Below are 24,327 nucleotides of genomic sequence, written 5' to 3' on the forward strand. Positions count from 1 at the left end.
CTGCTACCAGACATCAATGGTAGTGGCTCAGGGGGGCGCAGGTATGATACTCCCATGGGCATCAGTCCAGGCGACGGGGCATTGTGTGCCGGGCCAGGCACCGCTCGCTGCGAAGATTCAGGGTCCGACATGGTGGGCACAAGTGCAGTTCCAAATCAGCTTCAGTGGCGTCCGCAGCCACTTAATGTCACTTTTGCAGGCCTCAGGGGTCTTTTTAGTGTGTTGCCTGACTTCAAAATGGCCGCCACATCAGGACTAAGCTTGGCCAATGGAACGTGCCTGACTTCAAAATGGCCGCCGAAAGGGGACTCATGCAGGCATGCTTCACTTCTCTCAGAGGCATTGTAACAGAGCTTTCCCCTGTTTGTGTGTCGTCTCTCCGTTGGGCCGTGGTTCTGCCTTATGTGTTAGGCCCTCAGGTACTTCTCTTGAAGTTCGGGCTGCATACACGCGCTAACCTTTATTTTGCGCTCTTTCATGTGTTCAGCGCTCCGCTCGTGGTTGCGGCAGCGCGCGCTTCCTCTTGATGTGCAGAACTATAGAGGGGGTGACTCCGCATCCCACCCTCGTTCGCCAGTTATGTGTCCCGCGCCCAGGAAAGACACAGACACGGGCGGATCTGGAGGACACGTCTTTACTCTTTCATTTGCAATCCCCAAACTCCCGCTTCCACCCACGGCTCCTCCCCTTCCTCCCACAACCCAGCCTGACCTTGGGGCGAAGCCACACCAGGCATGACGACACGACACAATCTTCTAGAAGTGAGAATTAGGCAATGCAAAGAGAATCACCAGCAAAGACTCCCTCACACAGCTGACTGGGCACCAGGAAAAAGGAATTCAAAAGTCAAGTCTCTAATCGCAGATCCTCAGATGGGTTTCACGTTGGCATTCCCCTCCTGCTTGCATGCTTTCTTTTAATATTCTCAACATTTTATTTCCTGGGAAGAGGCATTTTTATTACACATACTATGCAGTCAGGCATTTTTTATGCAGCCAAGACCTTATGACATGCACAGACAGTGTGCTTCCGATACTCACCTTCGGACATTTTCTTGTATGGGTCAGCAACCTTCAGCCCCTGCTTATTTTAAATGTCAATTATATTTGGATGAGCCAACGGATTTTCCAGTTTAGCATTTTTCATTCACTGATGCTTGCCACAGCGAAGTCATCTGTCTTGGATTTGCTTTACTTATCTGTTTCTTCCATGAAATCTTTCAGTCGCCTCCAACTGCTGCCAGCCTTTTGCTATTCAGAGGACGTGGCGACTTCTTTGTATCTGGCTGCTCACATAACTGCCTGTTGGAACATGCAGTCCATATTTTCTTTTATTAACAGTCACTCGCAGAACAAGTGTGCCCCATACAAAACCAAGGCATTCATTTGATGCCCTTTAGAAGGAGCAGATCAGAACTACCTGTTTCCTCTCTTAGCCTGAGGAAACAGATGGGCAGGTACAAAGTCACTTTTAGGGCCATAACAAGCAACAGCAGAGCCAATATGTGTGGTATTATGCAAACAACATTTGTGCATGATGGTGTGTGCAAGAATTAGCAAATGAAAGAAAAGTGTTTGTTTCATGTATTAAGGTGCAGTCCTCAAATAGTCAATCTGTAACTCAGCTCTAGCTCTCTTCTTTTCCAAGTGATCACCTAGTGACATCCTTTTCCGCAGGAAATGCTTCTTGGTAGGTCTATCATATTAATATTAAAATTAGTAACCCCTTTAGCCATGACAAATTCCACATATTTCAGTAGGCCTCGAGTGGTCTGGAGAAAGCTGTGGTAATGGTGCGGGGTGAAGATCCTCAGAAGTTGACCCTTTGGACGATGTTTCTCTGCACTCTATCCCTGCCACAGATGAAGTCAGAAATTTTAATTCTGTGCTTTTAGTGAGTAATTAGAAATATTTAGCAATGTTTATCTTGCCAAATGTCTTCAATATTGTGGATTGTGACGGTCATCTAGATCGGTTGTTTCTAGGAGGGGAGGTTTCAGACCGACCATGAAGTTGAGTGATTATTGGTCCCCTATGACTGTTTCTACCATGAAATCTTTCGACCGTCTCTCAGTGGCACTTGCTGTTCGGGCACGGCTGCCAGCAGCATTTTTCCTATTCACAGGACGCTGCGACTTCTTTGTCGCTTGGCTACTCATGTAACTGCCGGCTGGAACAAGTTGTTCTTTTCTCTGAAACAGCTACTCACAGATCAAGTGTGCCCCTTTACGAACACAGACATTCTTTTGATTCTGTTTACAGTGAGCATAACAACTCAATTTCCCTATTTTAGTCCTCTGGTAGCTTCACACTAAGTACATAGCTATCATCTCGAACATGATACAGTATTTGCCTAACATATGCAATTTGTGCTTAATGCCCAGATCACTTAAAGAATATGTATGTGCTGGTGCAGCCAGCTTGGAGCACTTATAATCTCATTCACATGTCTGCTTTTCCAATTATTTCAATGTAGAATTGTTAAAGTTCTACCTCGGAATTAAAGTTTTACTATCTTAGACTTTTTTTCTTCCTTATTCGATTTCAATTAGATATTTCTGCATTCTCGAGTTACACTTAGGACACATATTTACTAATAGGAAATTTTGCTCGCATTTGTGCTAAGGACCATATCAGAAAGGCCCAGTACTTACTGCAGGATCGTGGACCCTTCAGATATGTCTGAATATGTAAGCATCATGAGCGTCTATGTAGTTTTAGATATCTACTGTACAATCATTCAACAACTACAGTGGCCTAGACCTTAGCCCAAACAGCCCTAAATAAGCATTGCTGCACCTCTAAGTATTACAGTGCTGTGTCATGTTAAAGAAATCATTAATTCATTCAAACAAATAGAAAAACTCATCAATAAATACATCCATCAGCTTGGGCAAGCAGTTTATTTTTTTGGGATGATGTTCTAATTTGCATCTTCTTGTTTAAATTTACTGTGAAGGGGATCATACTTGTAGGGTTATCAGATCTGCTTTATAAAAGAACATGCCCACAACTGAGAAAACTTCCATCTGCAATTAAAAACACTTATTCTTTTAGTTTACCTATTCTAGTCTGGTACCTGCAATAACGATTATGTTTTAATGTATCCATCAAATCAATGTAAGAATTCGGGTTACTGATTGAAGGGGGTGGAAGCTCCACTAAGACAACATCCACAATCCTTGTTAGGCTCAACCACAAAAGTCACTAAATTAACCTGTACCTAACCCTCGGGTAACTTGGCACAAAGCAATCAGGCTTAAAACTTAGAGGCAAAGTGTATCAATGCAGCACACAGTAATAAAGTAAAAACACAACACAAGTAATCTTTTGAATAACACAGTAAATCCCAATAAACAAAATGAGATGAATGCAACACGAATACAATCAATAGAAACAGAGATATTAAGTTTCAAAGTTGTAGGTAAGTATAGCTCCTAAAAGTACAAAGTGCCACTCGCAGTCACCTAGTCATGGTAGTCTGGGGGAAAGTCAAAAGTTAAGGTCAACTACGATGGCGCATGGGCCGGATCACAGGACCAGGTTAATCCCACTGAAAAAGTTACCTTCTCAAAGTTCATCACGAAAAGTCCACTTCGTGGTGGAGGAGGCTGCGAGGAGCAGGGAGAACATCATGGATAGTCATTGATGTTGTGCGCAGAGCAGGCCTGGCATCGTGGATAGTCTCCACTGCCATGCGAGCATCCGGTAGGGGATCATGGACGGTCGTTACTGTAGCTTTGCGTTAGCGGTTACCATAGGCTGTTGTTGCTGTAGCATGAAGTGTAGAACTTGTGTTGCTGATTGCCACTGTAGCATGAAAAGTTAGTTCACCGGAGCTTTGCATTGGCGGTTGTCATGGGTGGCAGTATCTTACAGTGAATTGCACCTTTTGGAGATCCGTAACTAACTCCAGCAGAGGCCATGAGGTCTAGTTGCAGCAGGTCAGCTGGGCAGTGGTAGGGAGGCCTCTGGAGCTTGTTATGTCCCTGTGGCACAAAACAGGAGGTCAGTCATCTGACACTTGGACTCACTCAGGTATCCTAGGATGAAGCGACCAGGTTCTGCCTGCTTTCTCACAGAGCAGAGCAGGCCTCAAGCAGCAGGTCAGTCCTCTGGGGAACAAGGCAAGCCTCAAGCCAGAGACTTGTTAAGGCATAGGAAAAGTAGGCTCTGGGCCAGGGCCCCAGTCTTTCTGGAGGTCCACTACCAGAGTAATCTAAACTTTTTGCCTGAACTATCTGTCTTAGTCCAACAGTCCTGCCCTGATAATATGAACCGCTGCTTAAACGTAAATGTTAATTTATTTTAATGTATGTTTTAGCAAGGAGAGACCAGGTGATGTGGGAGTTCATCATATATATTTTGCAGAGAAAGGTTTTTAGCCCCATGTGACATCTGTAGTAAGCTTTATTTAGACCTGAACAATGTTTCATTCAGGAGTAATGAAGGAGAACCACAGAGACTATTTATAATAACACTACTAAGCTGCAGTTGTACCACAATATTGAAAACTCAAATGGTACTTTTTTGTCCGCCGGTAAATGTATTCAGGGCCCGGATTACTAACACTTTGCTCTGGGGTTGCTTTACGTTTGTAATCCAAACCCAGCACAAAGCATTGCTGTGAATCTATTTTCAATTCAAATCAGGATTTGCAATGGAAAGATGGGTAACTCAAAGTACTTTGTGTCAAGGCGACGTGCCATAGGTGGTACGTGGGCGTTCCCATGCAGCTACTCATGGCTTTTTATGCAAATCTTTATCTACTAACAATGTTACACAGTGATTTCTTCCAGAACCTTACACCTCCTCAAGGCTGGAATAACAGAGGAGAAATGTTTTAATTTCTCCATGCTTTTCAAACCTATCATGTATACTGTGTTGTACAGCATGTATACAAAGCAGCATAAGTATGAAAGCACAGTATTTGTACTGTGAAGGTTACCTTCCAGTCCAAAATCTATGCTTGACAGAATCCACACATCCTTGCTCCATGCTGCCGGGGCACCTCCTTGCTCTATAGTGCAAGGGTGTGTGTGTTGGCACACAGCAGTGGGGGAGAGAAAAATGCATTATATCTTATTGGATATGGTGCTGTTTTCACTATCTCTTTGACAAAATTCAGCGCGGCAAATTTGGTTGCTGTTCTGTGCTATCACACTTTAGTAAATTTCCCATAGAATTAAACACATTAGAAACATGGAGCAGTGTTTGGCCCATATTTACATCTTCTTTGTATACTATTCCTCACACATGTATGTCTTATTCAAGCACATTTATAAAATGGCATATGCAGCCCTCCATCTCAAGGACGTCTTGAGCAAAGCTGCTGTTAAAGGGCTGAGTGTGTAAGATCTGTGTAATTTGGGAAAGCTGATGCTGTCATATATCTAACTTGAAGATATATGTAGCTTTATGAGATAGAATTAATGCCGGAGCTCAACTCTGGAAGATCTTTTTACCATGTGCAATAGGTTTGATCTTTGGAGTATATTTTTGTAAAATTGTAACCAGAGGGATTGATTAGAGGCTTGAGTTTAGAAGATCTTTACAACCTGATGGGTTGCTTTCAAGGCTTAAAAAGCATATGCAAACTTCCGGAACACATTCTTGTCTGACACCTGTGTCTATACTAATATCTGTGTACCTGGAGAATCGTTTTTCTGATGAAAGCTAGAATGTGTATCATCTGTGTTATATATGCAAAGCTCAGTTTCCTAAATTTGGAATATGTGACATCTGTGCCGTCCCCAACTAGCAATGTCTCAAAAAATTTGTAGAATATTTGGAAGTTTAAGAAACATGGACAAATAGAGTAAAATCTTCCTGAAATTATTGCAATACACCCCACATTTATCTTAAATAAATGACATTTTAAAAAAAATCCTTAACGTCTTTCTTGGTTTTAAGTTCACTAAGTCTCTCTCCTATATTTGATGAACTATAATTGCACTATTGCAATGACTTTTGCAAGTTGCGGTCCTTCTTGCTTAATGTTAATAAAGTACACTGTTCCCCTAGGGGTCCTAGATAGTATATTAGGTATCTAGATCCAAGTAGTTCATTGGAAGTGTTAGCTATGTGGAGCACAAGCCCTCATTCACCCAAAGGTGGCATGCTTCATTATCGGGGTATACTTCTTGTTGGGTTGACACTGCAGTGCCCAACTGGCCCTTCTGGAGGGCTCTTTGCAGGACATCTTTTTGTTGCCTTTCGGGTTGTGAGTATGCAAATCGAATGCCTTCAATGTGAAATGGACACCAAAGACTATCTAAGGAGATTGGTGAGGAGTAGTAAAATTTAAAATTAACTGTATTTTGACTTAGCTGTATTGCGTTTCGGTGTGGTTTCAACTCTTTTGTGTTGCTGTTCTTGGCTCATTCTTGGGGTCTTCTAGAAGATGGCCACCCACTTAAGTAGCACTTTAAACATGTCACAGGCCTGCCATTGCAGCCTGTGTATGTTCAGTGTAAACTGGCATTTCAATCTGGTAAAATAAACCTTTTGCCAGGCCCAAACCTTCCTTTATAATATATGTAAGCCACCCCTAGGTTAGGCCCTGGACATCTCAGAGGGCAGGTGCAATGTAATTCAAAGGTTGAACATGTACTGTTAAGTTTTACATGTCCTGTTAGTAAAAAACCCATACTTGTTTTTTACTGCTGTAATGCCTACCTCTCCGTAAGATAGCATTTGAGTTACCATATTATCTTTAAAACACTGTAATTTCCAAATAGGAGCAGGTGATAAGTTAAAGTTTGGTGTCTTTGGAATTGTAACGAACAATTCTAACTTATGGTGAAGTCAGATTTTAGCTTACGATTTTGAAAATGCCTATTTGACAAAGTTGTCATTTTCCTTCCTTAGTCATTTGGGTCACATAACTGGGTGTAGTCGACAGTTGGGATCTGTGTATTCCTCCCAAACAGCTGCATACAATAGGGAGCTTAGGTGTGGCTAGATGGGCCATCACAAGTGGATGGGAGGAAGGATGTGTGCCCAGCCAGACTCCCAGTTGAATAGGCTGAGCCTTTTCTCCACACAAAAGTCTGTATACCCCCTGTAGTTATTCTGAAGCCAGGGCCAGGAAGGCAGGGCAAATCTGTTCACCTCAAAGGCTGGTCTCTAGAAACTTTTGCCCACTTTTTAAGACACAACTGGGTATAAATTCTGGACATCCAACACCAACTCTTCAGTACACTTCTGGACCGGTGGATACTCTGCAGAAAGAAGGACTTCTGTGCTGCTCAAGGAACTGCCACTCTCCTTGACTGCTGCCCTGAAGGAACTGCTGCCCAGCTGTAATGATCTGCTGCCTTTTTGCCTGTGTGAGAAGGACTGGTCCTCTATCTCTTAAAAACCAAACCCAGAGTGGCTCCAAGGGCTAGTTGGCTGATTCCTGATCTGAAGCCTGAGGGGCACAACAGGCTTTCGACAACCCTGCCTGTGCACCTGGACTCTGCCATCTGTGGGTCTACCCTGCCAAGCGGTGCCAGCCGAGTCCTAGACCCTTTGAAGTCGGCCTAAGGTGCTTGTCAGCCTCTGTGTATCCAGCAAAATCGAAGTATCTCCTCTGCTGTATGGCACAATCCCAAGCAGAACCTATGCATCGCTGCTGCTGCGTCGATTGTACCTGTAGCAAAAACCTGCATCCCTGCCGCAGCACGCAACCTCTTTCATAACCACAGCTGCATGGCGCATCCTCGTCTTCACATTACTCATTGATGGCAGCCGCCACGACAATGACGCACTCCACATCATTGCTTCACAGCTCCTCATAACTGATGCATCGCCCTGACTTTGCGACCCATCCTAAGACATCGGACTTCAGATCACAAGCCCTCATTGATGGGATCTTTGCCAATAGCGCAGGACCTCGCACCGTAACCTCGCTGCATCTCAGAATGACTGCATAGCTTCAGCTGCGTGATGCATCTTTGACGCACATACTCGCAATGCTCAGCGTATGAGGATTTAAAGTATAGTGATCAGCGGGTCTAACTGGGTTCCTCTAGCCGACTCACGATCCATTGTGGTCTGCCTGAACTTGTGAGTTTATCCCAGTCCAGCGTGACCAGATATTCACAGTTGGGGCTTTGTGCTTTTTGCCACTATTTTAAGTGAAATCTTTAAAATTGCATACCTCGGGTTCTAAAAGATGGGATTTTTTGTTGTTTTGTTCTTGTTTTATCCATGAAAAGTTACTCTTTTTTTTCTAACTTGGCGTGGGATTCTATTTGTGTTGTATTTTTAATTAATTACTGTTTGAAGTGTTGCACAACTACTTTACACATTGCCTTTAAGTTAAGCCTGACTGCTCTGTGCTGCCCTACCAGAGGGCTGAGCACAGATTAATTTAGGGGTTCATTTAGGGTTGGCTTCTTGTGCTTCGCCATGACAGTGATTGTGGTTGCTGCCTGACAGGGCTCACAACCCAGTCAACCAACAACCCAATTTCTTACAGTAAAGTTCTGCCTGGTACTCTAAAACTGGCCAAATGGCAAGTTCTTCCTGAGTGATCACAGGTTTACACTGTCAAAGATGTAATACATTGTTTGTATCAGTCAGTTTGTTATACAGTTTTGTGTGTTAAATACCTTCCTTAGCCCATATTAGTAGATCTAGAAATTATATTTCAAGGTAGGAGGTTGAGATGGTCACAGGCTAACAAGGAAGTCTTTTATAGAGCACTATTGACGGTGAACAAGCCATTTCGAGTTGCTTAGACCCGGATGTGGAGTGGGCTGAACTAGTCAGGGCCTTTGACGGTGTCGCCCAATTAATTGACGGTCTGCTCAGATCTACATCACACAGAGCTTGATCGCAAGAACCAAGGTGGTTTGATCAACAATGCTCCCGCGCCTCAAGAGAGCTGAAAGTTGCTCTTAAATCTTCCCCAAGAGACAAGGGTAGGGTGACCCATTGTAGGGCAAACTAAAAGTTGGCCGTTAAAGGCCGTAAAATAAAATTACAATACATAGCCTGGGAGGATCTGAGGGAGGCGATGGAGTTAAAAGATTCAGCTGCCATTTGGAAAGTCATAAACAATCCCTGTTTCCAAGAGGCAAATAAACCTAGGATAGCTAACAACATTCTGCCAGGGTAATGGCGAGAGCACTTTTTTGGGCTTTACAATCACTACATAGATAAGACTCAGGCGGAGGGTAACGGGGGGGAACGGAATATCACCGAGATAAGATTTTCCTTGGGTGAGATCAAGGCAGGGATTGAAGGTCTGACCTGAAATAAGGCCCCGGGTCCCGATGGGATTCCACCTGATCTCTTTCTGAGCAAGGTAGATTTATGGGCTCCCATCCTGACAAGAGTCAATAATTCAGCAGTTGATACTGTAATGCCACCATCTTGGTCCACAGCGACAATAGTCCCCATTTTCAAAAAAGGAAATAAAGACAGCCCACTCTGTTACAGACCAATCTCCCTAATAGATGTATCAGCAAGGGTTTTAGGGAGGGCTATCGTCAGCCGATTAATGGATTGGGCTGAGGATCAGCAGATTATAACTGACACCCAATATGGTTTTAGGCCTGGGAAGTCAACAACTGATCAATGTCTTAATTTATATCTGCTCTCAGCCAAGTACACCATCCCCAGTAAAGGTACGGTGTACCTGGATTTTATGGACTTGACGGCAGCCTTTGACCATGTCAACTGAGGGAAATTATGGGCAATCATGGGTGACCTTGGTGTGGATCCGGGACTTATTAATATTTTAAAATTCTTGCATTGGAACACCACCGCCACGGTCAGATATAACCAGGAGGGAAACACCACAGAACCCTTTGCATGTTCTAGTGGGGTCAGACAAGGCTGCATTCTGGCCCCTTTTTTGTTTACACTGTATATAAACAGACTTGATCAGGCACTTAGCACTTTAAAGGTTGATACACCCAGGATTGGCGCTAGAGGGATCCCCGTCCTGCTTTACGCGGACAATGCGGTCCTCTTGGCCCGCACATCTAAAGGGCTACAGATTCTGATAGAAGGCTTTGTTCTTTTTATGGAGAATTTAGATTTGTCTCCCAACCTGCCAAAATCTTATGTTATGGAAGTGGGCAAAAAACCAAGTAAAACGTACAATTATACCATTGATGAACATCGACTGGGCAAAGTAAATTTTTTCTCATATCTGGGGATTTTATGTGATGGCCATTTAAATTTTAAATATTTATTAGAGGAGAAATGTCGTATTTTAACTTGCTGCTCTGGGTCAACATGAATTTTGCACAAAGGTTAGGTCGTTGGTCACCTGATCAAATTTTGAGATTATATACCTCAATGTGCTGCGTAAAAGTCTTGTATGGAAGTGAGGTATGGGTTTTTTTTTCGATGTGAAGCAACTTCAAATAGAGGAAAAAAATTATTTTACCTGTTTGCTCAAAGTGCCACAGAGCACGCCATCCTATATCGCCCATGAAGAACTTGGTGCTCATTATATTAGGGACAGGCTGGGAGTTAAACCCCTAATCTGCTGGGTCAAAATTTGGGAAAATACAGAGGCATCATCAGTAGGCAGGTCATAGCAGACTGCCTGGCTCGTGATCAGAGGCTATATATCCCATGGTTAAAGTACGTTAAGGACTCCCTTGAAGGAATAGGATGTGCAGACCTTTTTACCAAAACATCCATGGGCATTGAATCTTATCTGTCTTACTTTCATAATGCCCATGATAGATTCTTAATGACAGGGTTCAGGTTAAATCTTTAGCACCACGTACTAGCTGACACGGCAGGATATACACCGTCCACAGAGATGAAGGGACCTTGTGGCTGCGACCAAAGGTCTCCACAGGATACCCTTCACTTTGTGTTACTATGTCCTTTTTATGCAAAGCCAAGGAGCCTTTTCTTAAAGAGAATTTTAAAGAAAGCCAGATTTAAACATGCAAGAGTGGCCTTGTTATTTTTTAAATTGTCCTCAGCGTCTTTGACTCTGTTTTGTACTGTAAATTTTTTAAGGGTAGTGGTTAGGCTTAGAGCAACAAGGCGAAATTAGGAGAATATAGACTGACTGGGAAGTCACCTAGTGTTCACGGACCTACAAAGGAATTAGCTGAAGGGAGGGGCACGATGTATCGAATGTGTATTATGGAGAATTTTAGACAGTTAAACTGGTTTTCTAATTCTAATGTATTTTATCTGTACTTTTATGGTATTTTTTTATACCGAATAAAGTTATGTGATTGATGATTGATTGATATTTCTGAGTTTGTCACACCCCAGTCAACCAGAAACCCAATTTCTTACAGTACAGTTGTGCCTGGTACTCAAAAACTGGCCGAATGGCAAATTCTCCCTGTGTGATCACAGGTGTACACTGTCAAAGATTAATAAATTGTTTCTATCAGTCAGTTTGTTATACAGTTTTGTGCGTTAAATACCTTCCTTAGCCCATGTTAGTAGATCTAGAAATTATGTTTCTGAGTTCGTCATGACACAGGTAAAAGTGAGATAAGGGTTCTGTCAGTTCAACCAGTTCACAAACTCCATTGCCTGGGCTTTATAGCTTGCCAAATTACAAACTTGTCATTGACATAGCGACACCCAAGTAATAGTTGTTCATGATATGGGTTGTTAACCCAGATTGTCTCAATTTAAAGCCATATGTCTGGTAAGCTATCAAGTCATCACGTTAAAAAAAAAGTATAAGAAGTACAGAGAGAAGGAGTGGGCTTTGTATAGACTCCCTGCAGCTATTTGCTGTCATGTGTCTTTCATGTTTTGCCATTGCTTGGATGTGTTGCCCATCTCCATCAAGATCATGGCATCTCATGTCTGGGTACATTGGCCCATTAGCGCTTCTAATAGATTTTGGTGATGGAGCATTAAGTAGTCCTTATATTAGACTGCACATGCAGCAAGACATGAGCCATTGTGTTATTTGATGTATTTCCTTTTCTGATAAACAAACATTTTAATAGCTTATACGTGTGTATTTTTGCTTAGGAAACATGTGCTCCTTCGATTCCTTAGCCTGCCATAAAGAAGCAATGTTGTTTAATAGCAGCCCTTGCACATTCATTTGATTCACTTTGCTGTCATGATTACATGTTAGATGTACAGCTTTTGTTTGCAAAGTAAGGACAATAAAAGTACTGGCCGGTTGTAAACAAAAAACAAAAAAACACCAACTGTACAATTGTTCGCTGTGTATGCATTTTAGATTCACCTCTTACAATGCAAACTTCATTTTCTGACTCTTTTTCATAACAGTTTTCATTGAGTGTGCAGCTTAACTCTGCAAACATTCACAAAGGTACCTAACTATTACAAAACAACTGCGCTCACAAAAAGAAAGGCCTATTGGATCTGCCAATGCTTGTTTCTAATTTTGTATTTATTTCCAGCATCGTCAAGAATCTTCCTGCATCTTGGTTTTATAGAAAAACGCTGCATTGGTGCTCAAAATATTGGTCTGTATAAGGCCATCAGATGATACTTATTGCACAAAATGATTAGCTCGTGACAACACTAGAGTATTTCGCTTTCACATTATTAGAATTTTTAACTCCTAACCTTGTATGTGCGATGAGCGAAAGTACCCAATGAAGCTCGCAGTAGTTCAGTTTACTTTTACTGCTAACTCTGTCCTTGTTTCATCTTCCTTCAGGTGGGATTGCTGCCTACAATGCTGGACCTGGAAGTGTTACAAGTTACCCCAATGTCGATAGTGGTACATTCAGCCAAGACTACTCCAATGACGTTGTCGCTCGAGCTGTCTTCTATAGAAACAAAGGATATAAGTGTTAATGATAACCATTCTCATGCGCTGTGGATCTGGGTTCTTTTAAAGCAATGTATAAACTTATTTGTCTAAGACCTGATTTAAAGTTCCACAGTACCTGAAAATCATTTAAGGTTTCTAGAGGAAAGTCTAAATATGGAGTAAAATCCAGCACCCGATTGTTCGTCACTATTCGCCCCCCTTGTTGAAGGAAATTCAGCCGATGGATTCTACTTCGTATTTAGAATTTCCTTCAGAAATTTTGGGGTATTTTCATTTACCACTGAAATCTGAATTAGGCCCTTAATAATCTTAACTTGTGGGAATTCTTTCACTGATTATAAAAACTCCTACACAGCCTAAAAATTAAGTTAAGAGGAAGTGGTCAGTGAGATAACTGACGTCACCAAACACTGTTCAGAGTTAAATTACTCAATTGTATCAGATGAGAAATAAACTTTAGGTAACACTCTAGATTAAATCTGTTTATATGTAATGAATACCAAAGTGTCAACCAATCGGTGAACTTTAAGTCAGAAAGAAAAGTACATAAACTAAAAGACTTTTGGCATGACCATTCAGGAGTGGCCCACTCCCATCCTCAAGTTCTGCAACCGCATAATCGCATCTTTTCACGGAAGATAGATTTACATACATGAATATTAATGGAAAGTTGAAAGTAAAATGTATCTGTGCTTTAGAAACGCCATGTAATCTTCTCGATATTGAAGAGAAACACTTGCAAATATCTGTAAACAACATGGACAAAGTGGCAATATTCTAAAAAAAAAAAAAAGTAAATAAAGTACCCTACAATCAAACTAAAGTAATTGATATAGATCCATAGTGCTGCTTTCCCATTGTTGGTGAAATGTGTACTTTTTATAGGAATACTTTTAGGAAAACTTCGTTTAATTTTGAAAATATTTGTAGTATTGCGTTGGTCTGACTCAGTGAAGTCTTGGGGGCTTCTTTACAAGAAACTGACGTATCTGTATGGATGCGTCAGTATCCCTGCGCCTGCTTACGAAACCCTTGCACCACCATGGATGCGCTGTATTTACAGTACGGCGCACCATGGTGCAAGAATTGACAGATGCATCAGAAATTCTGACGGATCTGTCGGCGCAGAAGTCACGCATTGCTGGAGGGTGTCGCAAGCACCACGCAACTCCAGCAATGCATGGGGAGGCTTATTCCTAATACACTGTGTCACTCCTTACGCCTTCTCTAAGCAGGCGTAGGGTTTTGACGCAGTGGCTTCCTAGAAGATTTCACTGCGTCACTTCTATGAGGCTTTCCCATGGGGAATGCCCACCTTGCATATATTATACCTGACGCAGGTATAATGTGATGCAGGGCTTTACAAGGTGATGCATCTCCCTAGATTCGTCATGATGTGAATGGGCTGCAATGTGGCGCATTGTTTACCCTGCTGCTGCATGACAAAAAGTGATTCAACGGCAGCGCAAAAGTGTCGCAAGGGGCTTGTAAATCTGCCCTTTGGTTTTTAAATTTCTCTCTCGGTTTTAAAGAAGCCCTGCAAAGACAATCATTTTTGCAACTACTGGCTATCACTAGCACTTTATTCCTCCACAGAGGCAACCTCACTCTACAACTGATCATGTTCTGTGTTCACATGTGAGTAACATACATGCAGCTGTTTGTTTTGCAACTGATCATTGTGCTTGAGATGCTAATCTGCTGCTATGCTCTACCAATGTTTTCTGTTAGTGAAATTTGGTGAGCACATTTTCACTAAGCAAATACAAAAACCATCGCAATATCAAGGGGTGAGTAGAGGGTATGAAGGGACTGAGGGGTTTTGAGGTATTAAAGAGAGTGCCATGTGCCAGGAGGGCACAATACAAAACAAAAGCGGTCCCCATGAAGGTGGGAACCTGGGCAAGTATCATATATAAAGAACAGTGGTTCACCTGGAACTCATTCAGCTACATTATTCTTTTTAGCAGAGGAAAGCAACTCAATGCACACACTTCGCTCAAAGAATGTGATTACAGTCTAGCCTCTTAAGTGATTTTAGTCTGCACCGGCAATGAAAAAAAAGGCTAAAAATTATCATTCAAAAGCACCTACATTGTATACAGTTTTAAGTGGACAGACGCCAGTGCATTGTGACCCAGTGAAAAAAACGTAGAAGTGAAACAATAATGATGATGTACATAGACAAAAACCTTTAAACATACTTCTTTTAATACAAAACTCTTGTCCTTTATAATGGCAATTTACTTAACTCAAATGAGTTTATGTCTAAATGAAGTTGACAGTGTTTGAAACTCATTTGTAGTATTTATTTCTGATTAGGACAGTGGTTGGCAAGGACACCTGGCTGGACTGAGGCTACACATTTGGGTCTGTGGGCGAGTTACTACCTGAAACAAGTGAATGAGGTATGTGGTGCCTAATGCGATAAGGAATGGCCCAATGAGTAAGGCCACATGTCACTAACCCCGCAAAGGGGCACTACATTGTGTGCTGTATGGTTAGTGATTGAATTACTGCAGGCTCTCAAGGCAGTATTATCTCACCTGTAACTGTTAATATTTAGACTTGCAAATGAAAGAAGTCCAAGTCGGTCAAACCATACCTGTGGAAGAATAATATCTCACAAGAGGGTGCTGACTCGATAATAACCAGGTGTACCTGCCAGCCATTGTCCTGAAGGGAGCTCTATACATCAAGTGAGTGAAAAATGCCGTCAACCTCATTTAACAAAAGAACAAAACGAAAAGCCAATGCTGCACACGACTCTCCTACAATTTAAAGGGTGAACTGAATGAAACAGTAACACTAGCAACCACTTTTTCGGTTGGATTTAATCCATGAAGTATTTTACATTTTTATGTTAGCTGCATTTTCAGTTGATAAAACGTGTTCATTACAAAGACAGACAAATTAGCCATCATTACCACAACAATATCAACAATTTGGCTTAGTTTTATACAATTTGACACCAATACAAAAAAACTGCAATCAAACATATAAACATCTCAGTCATAGAAATCATCCATCCTCACTAGACAATATACACATTAGAATAATTATAGACAAATAATGTACAAAAAGGCCATCAAAGAGAAAGAATTTAGCATAGTTGTGAAACACTACACTGTGTTATTTTAGCAAAGATTGGCCGAAAGCGAAAAAGAGGTCTACGCGTTTCGAATCCCTTAATGTGCGGGGATTCTCATCAGGACCAACATATAGCTTATACTAAAGCAAGCCAAACTTTTCAATGTTGTCACTACTTCAATCCGTGACTTGTGAAGCTGTGGTATGCAATGGAGCTTGTCCCGACAGAGTATTCATACAGCGACGAGTGCTTGGTAAGTCACCGGTATTGTGTTCATTGGAAGCAAATCTCGGCTTGTGCGTATTCTTGACACGTGTGGACATGAAGAGTCAAATGGCATCTTTTCCTCGCTAATTTGAACAGAGCGACGAGTGCTCAGAAGAGGCAACCAGATTGGACTGAAGTTATCGTGGAGAATCAATCTCCACGATAACCATGCCAAATTCTTTCTATCTGATGGCCTTTTTGTACATTATTTGTCTATAATTATTCTAATGTGTATATTGTCTAGTGAGGATGGATGATTTGTATGACTGAGATGTTTATATGTTTGATTGCAGTTTTTTTGTATTGGTGTCAAATTGTATAAAACTAAGCCAAATTGTTGATATTGTTGTGGTAATGATGGCTAATTTGTCTGTCTTTGTAATGAACACGTTTTATCAACTGAAAATGCAGCTAACATAAAAATGTAAAATACTTCATGGATTAAATCCAACGGAAAAAGTGGTTGCTAGTGTTACTGTTTCATTCAGTTCACCCTTTAAAGTGTAGGAGAGTCGTGTGCAGCATTGGCTTTTCGTTTTGTTCTTTTGTTGATATTTGGTTTGGCCTTACTGCCAATCGAGCCAGAACCCTTCTTGGTTTTTGAGGTCAACCTCATTTAGGCACAAAATGAGACTAGCTTGAGTGAATTGCCATTACCTATTGAAGAGGAATATCTCACAGGCAGGAGCCGGCTGGTTAATCCTGCTCCCGCCCGATTATCCTGCTGGCTTCTGCCTGTAAGATATTGGTTTTCCATGGGTATGGTTTGAGTGAGTTGGAATTGATTGCCAAAAGCATGCCCAAGTATCAACAGGTGCCAGCGAGACTGCTCCGTGAGCCTGCGGCAATCCAATAACTAATCATACAGTGCGCAATGCGGTTCCCCTTGAAAGTTTATTTACACCTGGCTTTATGCCTTGGGTTGTTTGGACTCTGCAAGTAAGCATCCATTTATTCCGTATCCCATTAGGTGTCATGTGCCTCAATCACTTGTTTGAGGTAGGAACTGGACCACAGACCCAACTTGGTGGCCTCAATCCATCCAAATGTCCCTACCAACCAAAGTCAATACTACAAATGCGTTTGAAACGTTGTCAGCCTTATTTACCCACATACTTGTTTGTCTTAGGTAAACTGCCCTAATAAGGAACCAGAGTTGTGTGTTAAAAAAACACATGTTGAAATGTCCATCTATCTATGCACAGCACATTTATTTTCTCAATTCTGTGATTTTTTCACTAGGACACATTGCACTGATGTCTATCTGTTAGCCATTTTAGAACAGCATATAATGTATGTCCTAATTGAATGGCCGTTTTTAACCTTTTTTCATTGTCTGTGCAGATGAAAATCACTTTAGAGGCTAGACTGTAATCATGTTGTTTACATTAAGGGTGTGCTTTGAACCATGTGCCATGAGGGAGCAGCGATGTTGGGGGATTCCAGCCTCCTTTGCACACACAGAATTGCAAATCTATCCATCTCTACTTATACTTACCTTCACCTTGTGAGACACTCGATCTTGTGCATACACTATTTGTGCAAGTTGATATTTCGTCTGTGATATTGTGACATACAGTCATGCGTAGAAACCCTTGAATATTCTTTGTGATTGTAACGTCAAGTGGGATCAAGGTAAGTAAAAATACAGGCAAGGACACATTTATTATTTTTAACTTCATATCAGTGGCAGCTCATTAATATAGGCTTTGAGGCTCTGCCCCCATGGTTTCCTGTCTCCTACATTTTTCAATTTCATCCACACACTGTACTATAATTACCATCACTCTGCGCAAAGGTCAGGTAGTCATGGCACTTCTGACAGGCACATGCCCTATTGTGCATGTTGTAAATTTTCGAGGGCCTACGTGCTTCACACTTTCCTATGACACAAAGTGCCTTCATTATTTGAACGCAGCCTGGGCGCTCTAAGCTTCATCCCTGTGCTGCTTGCGGCTGACGTCAATCAGTGAGGATGGTCCTTTCCCAAACCATAACAGGGTATGGTTGGATCAGCAAGAATCTCTGATCACACCTCATCCTTTGATGAGCAGAGAAAGGGGTGAGGCTCGCACACAAACTGTGCGGGTTCTTGGACTGACTGCTCTCCTGTCTCTTGTAACACTACAACCGTAGGTTTGTATCTATCAGAGGCGCAGCAGCACCAGGGCTTGGGAGGAGAGGCAGCCTGCCCTGCCCCAGCCGTAGATATTATACAAGCAACCTGCTCCTATATTTCTTTTAGAGAGCGAGTGCCTGGAGCCTGCCTGACTTTGAGTTTCCAATTTACTTTTTTATGGAAGTCGAAAGGCAGACCCTGGGCAGGCAGCAGAGGAGCAGAGGGATGGGCAACCTTGAGTGGTTGCAAACAAAGTGTGATCTTGCATACATACTGTCCTTCTATGCCTCTACTGCCCGGGTGTTAAAACTCTTTGCTTCCAGGTCCCTTGTGACAGACACATGAGCCAGATGCTGTGTGAAAATCGAGGACGACTGGAAGGCTATGGACCACGCCCAGAGCCTAGTGCTGCCTTAATGTAGCTTGGTAGGTTGAACACCTGCCTCAGAGATATGCTTGAAAATGCAAGTCAGAGTGGAATTGTGACCCCGTTGGCTCATTCTTTCATCCTTCTATGTCGATAGCATGTACACCACTCTATTGAATAACCAGAGAAGTGGTTTTGTTCAGAATCCAAAATAGAATAATCTGGAGTTGCAAGCATTAACTTGAAAAATAGGATTTTGATAAAAATTCCTTGTGGGGTATCTGTCAGCCCAGATGAGTCAGCACAATTACTCTTGTGCAGGACCGCAGATGGCCAAATGTTGAATTACCACTTTTCCAACCAGAGCGATGAACATCAGGCCTTAATTTCAACCCCTACCAGTTTCAGAATTGCCTGTGCACCCACTCCTTTTGTAAAAAAAATGCCTTTACATTGCCTGACTGCTACATGCAAGCATTATCATTATGAGTGTGCATCATATAATTTATGTTTTCAAGGTGACAGTGAACGATAAACATGTCAAAATGTATGTGAGCACCCACTACACCCTGAAATACACGGTGCAAAGCAAGCGTTCTGTTAAGGATAATGCACAAAGAAATGTCATTTTGTTTTCTTCTATCTTGTGAAATAGAACTCAGGAGTGCCGCACACCTGTATTGAGGAATAAGAAGATCCCTCTCGCTCAGGAAAGATGAGGTGCCTTGAGGCATTCCGTTAGCATAAGCTTGCTTTCTCATCTGATGCTCTGGTGTTACTTTCCACAACTCACCCCGAAATAAAAAAATATCAGAAACTCACCAGCCTTTAGAGAGACACACCTTTGGGGATGAGGTTCTCTCCTCATCCTGCACCTGCAGTTTCCCTTAACAGGAAAATCACGAGAGGGAGCCCCTTCCTTCTTAGACTGGTTCTCATTGTCTGTTAACAGCAGTTCCTCCTTATTCGCTATTGGGATCTGTCCATCTGAAGATGTGTAGCGGTGTGCTGCTCGCTCCATAAAGCAGTCACTCTCTCTGTCAAAGTGACACCTCTCCACCCGCACCCGTTGTCTACCTCCACCCCGCTCTTTCCCAATGTTTTGTTTTCTTTCCTACTCCCAAGTTCTCACTCTTCCGGCATTGATCATGTTTATGTAATTATTGAATCCACCGCTTACTCTCTTTTTGCTTCTCTCTTCCTCCTGGTGCCTTCTCTGCCTCCCTTACTCACACACTCTTGTCCTCGATGTCTCATCTCTACTCTTTACAGCTCCCCAGAACCTAAGGCTGAGATTTTCTAACGCTCTGCGCTGGGTTTGAGTAACTTTGATAATGCAAACCCAACGCAGAGCGTTAGTGTGTGATTTACTATCCAAGACAAACCAGGATTTGTGTTGGAAAGCATCACAAAGTAACTCAAAGTTGTGCTATGTGTGTAGGATGCTGGCTAAGTATATGGTGCACACTTATTCAAGTGGTGCACCTTGCACTAATCCAGACAGCACTTACGGTGATGTTAGTGGTCTTTGATAACCATAGAAAGCTCTCTAAGTGGTAGCTTGTGAAGAGCAGTCTTCAGGCTTATCTTGAAGGAGTGTTAAGCTGCTTGTTTTAGCAGTTTATTCTTTAGTGTAAGTTAGATGAAAAGAAACCACACAGTGTTTACCATAAATCAGTCTATTTATTACACCACATCACTAATCCCATTGGTCTATCTTCTACCTAGAGATATCATCACAATACATAAGAATACTTCAAAAGCAGTCAGGTAAGTAGCACACAATACAGTGGTCTCCAGGGGGAGACCAAACCATATATTAAGAAAGTGGAATGCAAACAGCTAAAGGAATTTGGATTTCGACCAGAAGGCTCAGAGTGACAAAAGGAATCACCCAAGGTAAGTACCCAGGAACCCTACGGAGGCTGTGTGTAGAGTGGAAACACAGCTATGTGCCTAATAGAAGTAAATGGGAGAGTCACAGTTACACTTTGGAAGAAAATGGACCCTTCCTGGAGGAGCCCAAAGAAACCCTTTGGAAGACAGAAGGTTAGAGACACACCCTACCTGTGGATGCCCCAAGAACCAGGTTACCTAAACCATGGAAGCCGGGTGCATAGGAGTGAAGAAAGTTGGAATCTGACATAGACAACAATGAATGACTTCGAAGAAGATGCCTCTAGAGAAGACTGTGCAGGGGTCGGGTGGAATCCAAGAGTTTTTTCTGGGAGTGAAGAACCTGCAAGCAGAGGGAAGAGAGTCTATGCCACTCAAAGGTGACCAGGAGGCACAGAGACACAATGCCCACCGATGTCAGGAGTTTCTGAAGAGGTGATGGTGACATTGTCAATGCAGCTGTGGGGGCCAGGCGATGCTGAGGAAGACCAAGAGCTGTGCATAAGCTGTCCTCATCAGATGTCGGTGAATAGGTGGTCTGTGTCTGACGGGAGCACTAACAAGCCATGGTAGGAGCAACTGGTGTGAAAGACAAAAAAGGAGCAAAGTTGGGACCAGCAAGATCTAAGGGACTCACCAGGAGCCGTAGAGTCAGAGGAGGGTCCGAGCAAGTAGGGGAGCCCACTGAAGCAAGAAAAGAAGCTCAGGAGGACCCACAGGCCGAAGGCACAGGAGTCGCAAGAGTACCTCAGGCAGCCCACCAAAGATGCATGCCATGATGCAAGGACTGCAGGGAGAACACTAATCTTCAGCAAGTGGGGTGCTGGAGGCTAAAGCTTCTTGTAGCCCGAAGATCTCTGGAGTGCAGGGCCAACAAGACTTGGCAACAGTAAGTCAACGCGGTACACAGGGGTTTTGTCCGAGCAGTTTTTTGACTAGTGATACTGACCTCAAAATTGCAGGTCAGGCCTCGAGGGAGTTGCAGAACAACCACCTGTGTTGCTGGACCTTGGGAAGATCGTAGGACATCAGGAGCAGCAGACTAGTTAGCTTTGTTGCGGTGCCTGCAGATCCAGGGAAATGACTCCTCCACTCCAAGGGAGTTTTCTTCGGGTGTCCTTGATGCCCACAGGTCGGTTGAAGAACTTCAATGAAGCACAAACATAGACAGTGAAGAGGACTTGAAGAACAGAGAGACAAGGAGCAGCAGGAGTCTTCCTGGTTGCAGTCTCAGTTCCAGTCAAAGACCAACGAAGTCCAAGTGTCCTGGCGATCAAAGAGCGGCATAGTTTAAGGTTTGAGTTTGTCCCACGATGAATCTGAGGACCCACGGACAGGTAATCCCTTAAAAACCCCAAGGAAAGGGTTGGAACGACTCAGGGGTCCCTACCAGAGAAGGGCAGAGGGGAGGATAATCCAATGTCTTTGGTCCAGTTTTGTGCCAGAGCGGGGACCAAGGGTATCAGGACTGGCTAAAACCAGAGGATGTATAGAGGGCACCATCTGTGCCCTTCAAAGCTGTCTGGTGGTACTGGCAAGCACTTCCACCCCAGCACAATACACTAAGTCCCATCTGGGTAGGGTGACCAGATTCTCAAAACAAAAAACGGGGACAGGTCATAGACATAGAAGTAGGACTAAGGTTTGCAGTAACCATCGACATAAAAGTAGGACTATTTGACAGCTGTGATAAACATAGAAAAAGGACTACGACAGCTCCCTCCAAGACCGAGATGAAGCATTACAGATGAAAAATCAGAGATCTTTTATCGGCAGTAACCATTAATTCCATTTAAACAGACTTTGCCTCAACATTTGCTTTAGTCCAAGTTTGTTTTCTTATTAGATAAGTATATATATTGGGATTGTTAACAGAACAATAAAGAAAATTGCACAATCGAAGAGGAGTTTGTGCTCTTGTTTTTGCCACGAGGAAGTGAACGAGTGCATCGCTAGCGAGTTTGATAGATATATATATATATATACACACATATACACACACACACATTCTGTCATCGTCAAAATCAGATACTGCTGTTTGTAGAATACTCCTTCCCATAAAGCACTCCCCCTACGTTCAGCGCAGTTATGCAGTGTATCCGAATCAGAAATGCAACGTTTAAAACGATATTGTCAATGGGGCTCGCGTTTACGTGGAAACATTTACGCACATTAGCATAGTAAATAAGTAAATCGTTTAGAACATATAAGACAGGGCTGGCTTTAGTGCTGGTGGCGCCCTGTGCGACAATGTTTGTTGGCGCCCCCCCCAATGACCACCTCCACCACGGATTCTCTCACTAGCACCCTTTAACAGTGACCAAGTCACCATAACCACACTCTATCAGATGCATTGAATTAGTTATATAGCGCCACTCATACCAGTGTAGGGTGTCCAAGCACTTTGCATCACACACACATTACACAGAGACAATCAATCATACGTGTGTAAATTAGTGTATAGGAAATGTTACATAAGCCAAAGGACTGAAAGTGTAGGAGTCACATGTCATCCATACTGGTAGGCAGTATAGTTTAAGAGTGCTTGGTGTGGAGAAGCACAAACGCAGAGTCGAAAAAGAAACAGCATAGTTGGGAGTTTTCTTTAATATTAAGAATCGATTTCTAGCCAGATTAACCCTTTTTGAAACATTAATCAATGTTCGAATAATGTATACTTTGCAGTGTGTATGCAGTTCTAGGATGAAAGTTAATAGCTCACTATTCTATATTAGGACTTTAAGTTATAATTTGCAAGTAGCAAAAAAATCTCTCTTTTGAAAGCAGTAACCCTGCTGATCTGTTTACATCATACGTACTCTGTAATCTACTTGGTACACGTTCTTTGCAGCAGGCATATTAACCCTCTGCACTAACTTCAGCCAAGTCAAAACCTCAACTATACAAAATGCTGATCTCTCTCCAGGAAGATAATTAATCACACTCTTGACATTTATGTGAGGCCTGGTAATTGCTGGGGGAAAGAAACGCTGCAGCAGGTGCTTCAAAAGCTTAATAAACTTTCAAACACGGCGCCCCCAGGAAGCCAACACTGGTGCGGTGGCACCGGTCGCACTGCCCTAAAGCCGGCCCTGATATAAGATATAAAACTCTCAGGGTTAAAATACTTACGTTGCGGGCTTGTAGGCTGGGAGGGCAAGGATTCCTGGATGATGCAGCTCTGATGCAAGGCAGTGTCCCGACGGTGCTGGTAGGGCTGGGGAGGCGTCACGAAGGCGTCACGAAGCTGCTGCTGGATTCTGCTGTCGTTTGAGACTGTCCGACCCTCGCTCGCTCGCTTTAAGGCAGAGCAGGGTCACGGTGGATTGCTGCAGGCTGTAAAATCAGGGTCATGCCGGTCACAGGTGGTTCTAACCAGCTGCATGATGACGTAGGTGGCGCTGTGCAGACAAAGAGAAGGGAAATCCCGAGAGAACATGTCTCTCTTCAAAGGATTTCCCTTCCTGCTACAGCGCTCACCTCAGTGACGTCACCAAGCTGTGCAAACAGAGCATGCGCGCAACCGGAACAGTGAAAACCCGGGACATTTCTTTGTTCAACCCGGACACTGTTCTAAAACGGGGACATTTGACTCCATTGGAGTACAGTGTCGGGACACGGGGACATTTCACAAAAAACGGGGACCGTCCGGGCAAAACCGGGACGTCTGGTCACCCTACATCTGGGAGATGGTCACACATCCCTGTGACAGGAAACCTATTGTTCTACCTTCCTCTGCTCAAGCTTGGCTCAGCAGCAGGAGGGCAGAATCTTGTCTGTGGTCAGCAGCAGCACTAGCTTGATAGCAGACCCTAAAAGGCTGTTATCAGGAGCACAGGC

At 43.0% G+C, this 24,327-nt stretch overlaps 1 protein-coding gene across 1 annotated transcript in view; it reads left to right on the forward strand.

Annotated features, from left to right (window-relative positions):
* LOC146805528 (lysozyme g-like) overlaps positions 1-13,570 on the forward strand; it is a 70,326-nt gene extending 56,756 nt beyond the window's left edge. Inside the window, exon 6 of the mRNA XM_085622790.1 lies at positions 12,631-13,570. Within this exon, the coding sequence (XP_085478916.1) occupies positions 12,631-12,770 (140 nt within the window). The 3' untranslated portion in view covers positions 12,771-13,570. The remainder of the gene's footprint in view (positions 1-12,630) is intronic.
* The last annotated feature ends 10,757 nt before the right edge of the window (positions 13,571-24,327 follow it).

This window comes from Triturus cristatus, chromosome 8 (assembly GCF_964204655.1).
Source record: "Triturus cristatus chromosome 8, aTriCri1.1, whole genome shotgun sequence".
Lineage (NCBI taxonomy): Eukaryota > Metazoa > Chordata > Amphibia > Caudata > Salamandridae > Triturus > Triturus cristatus.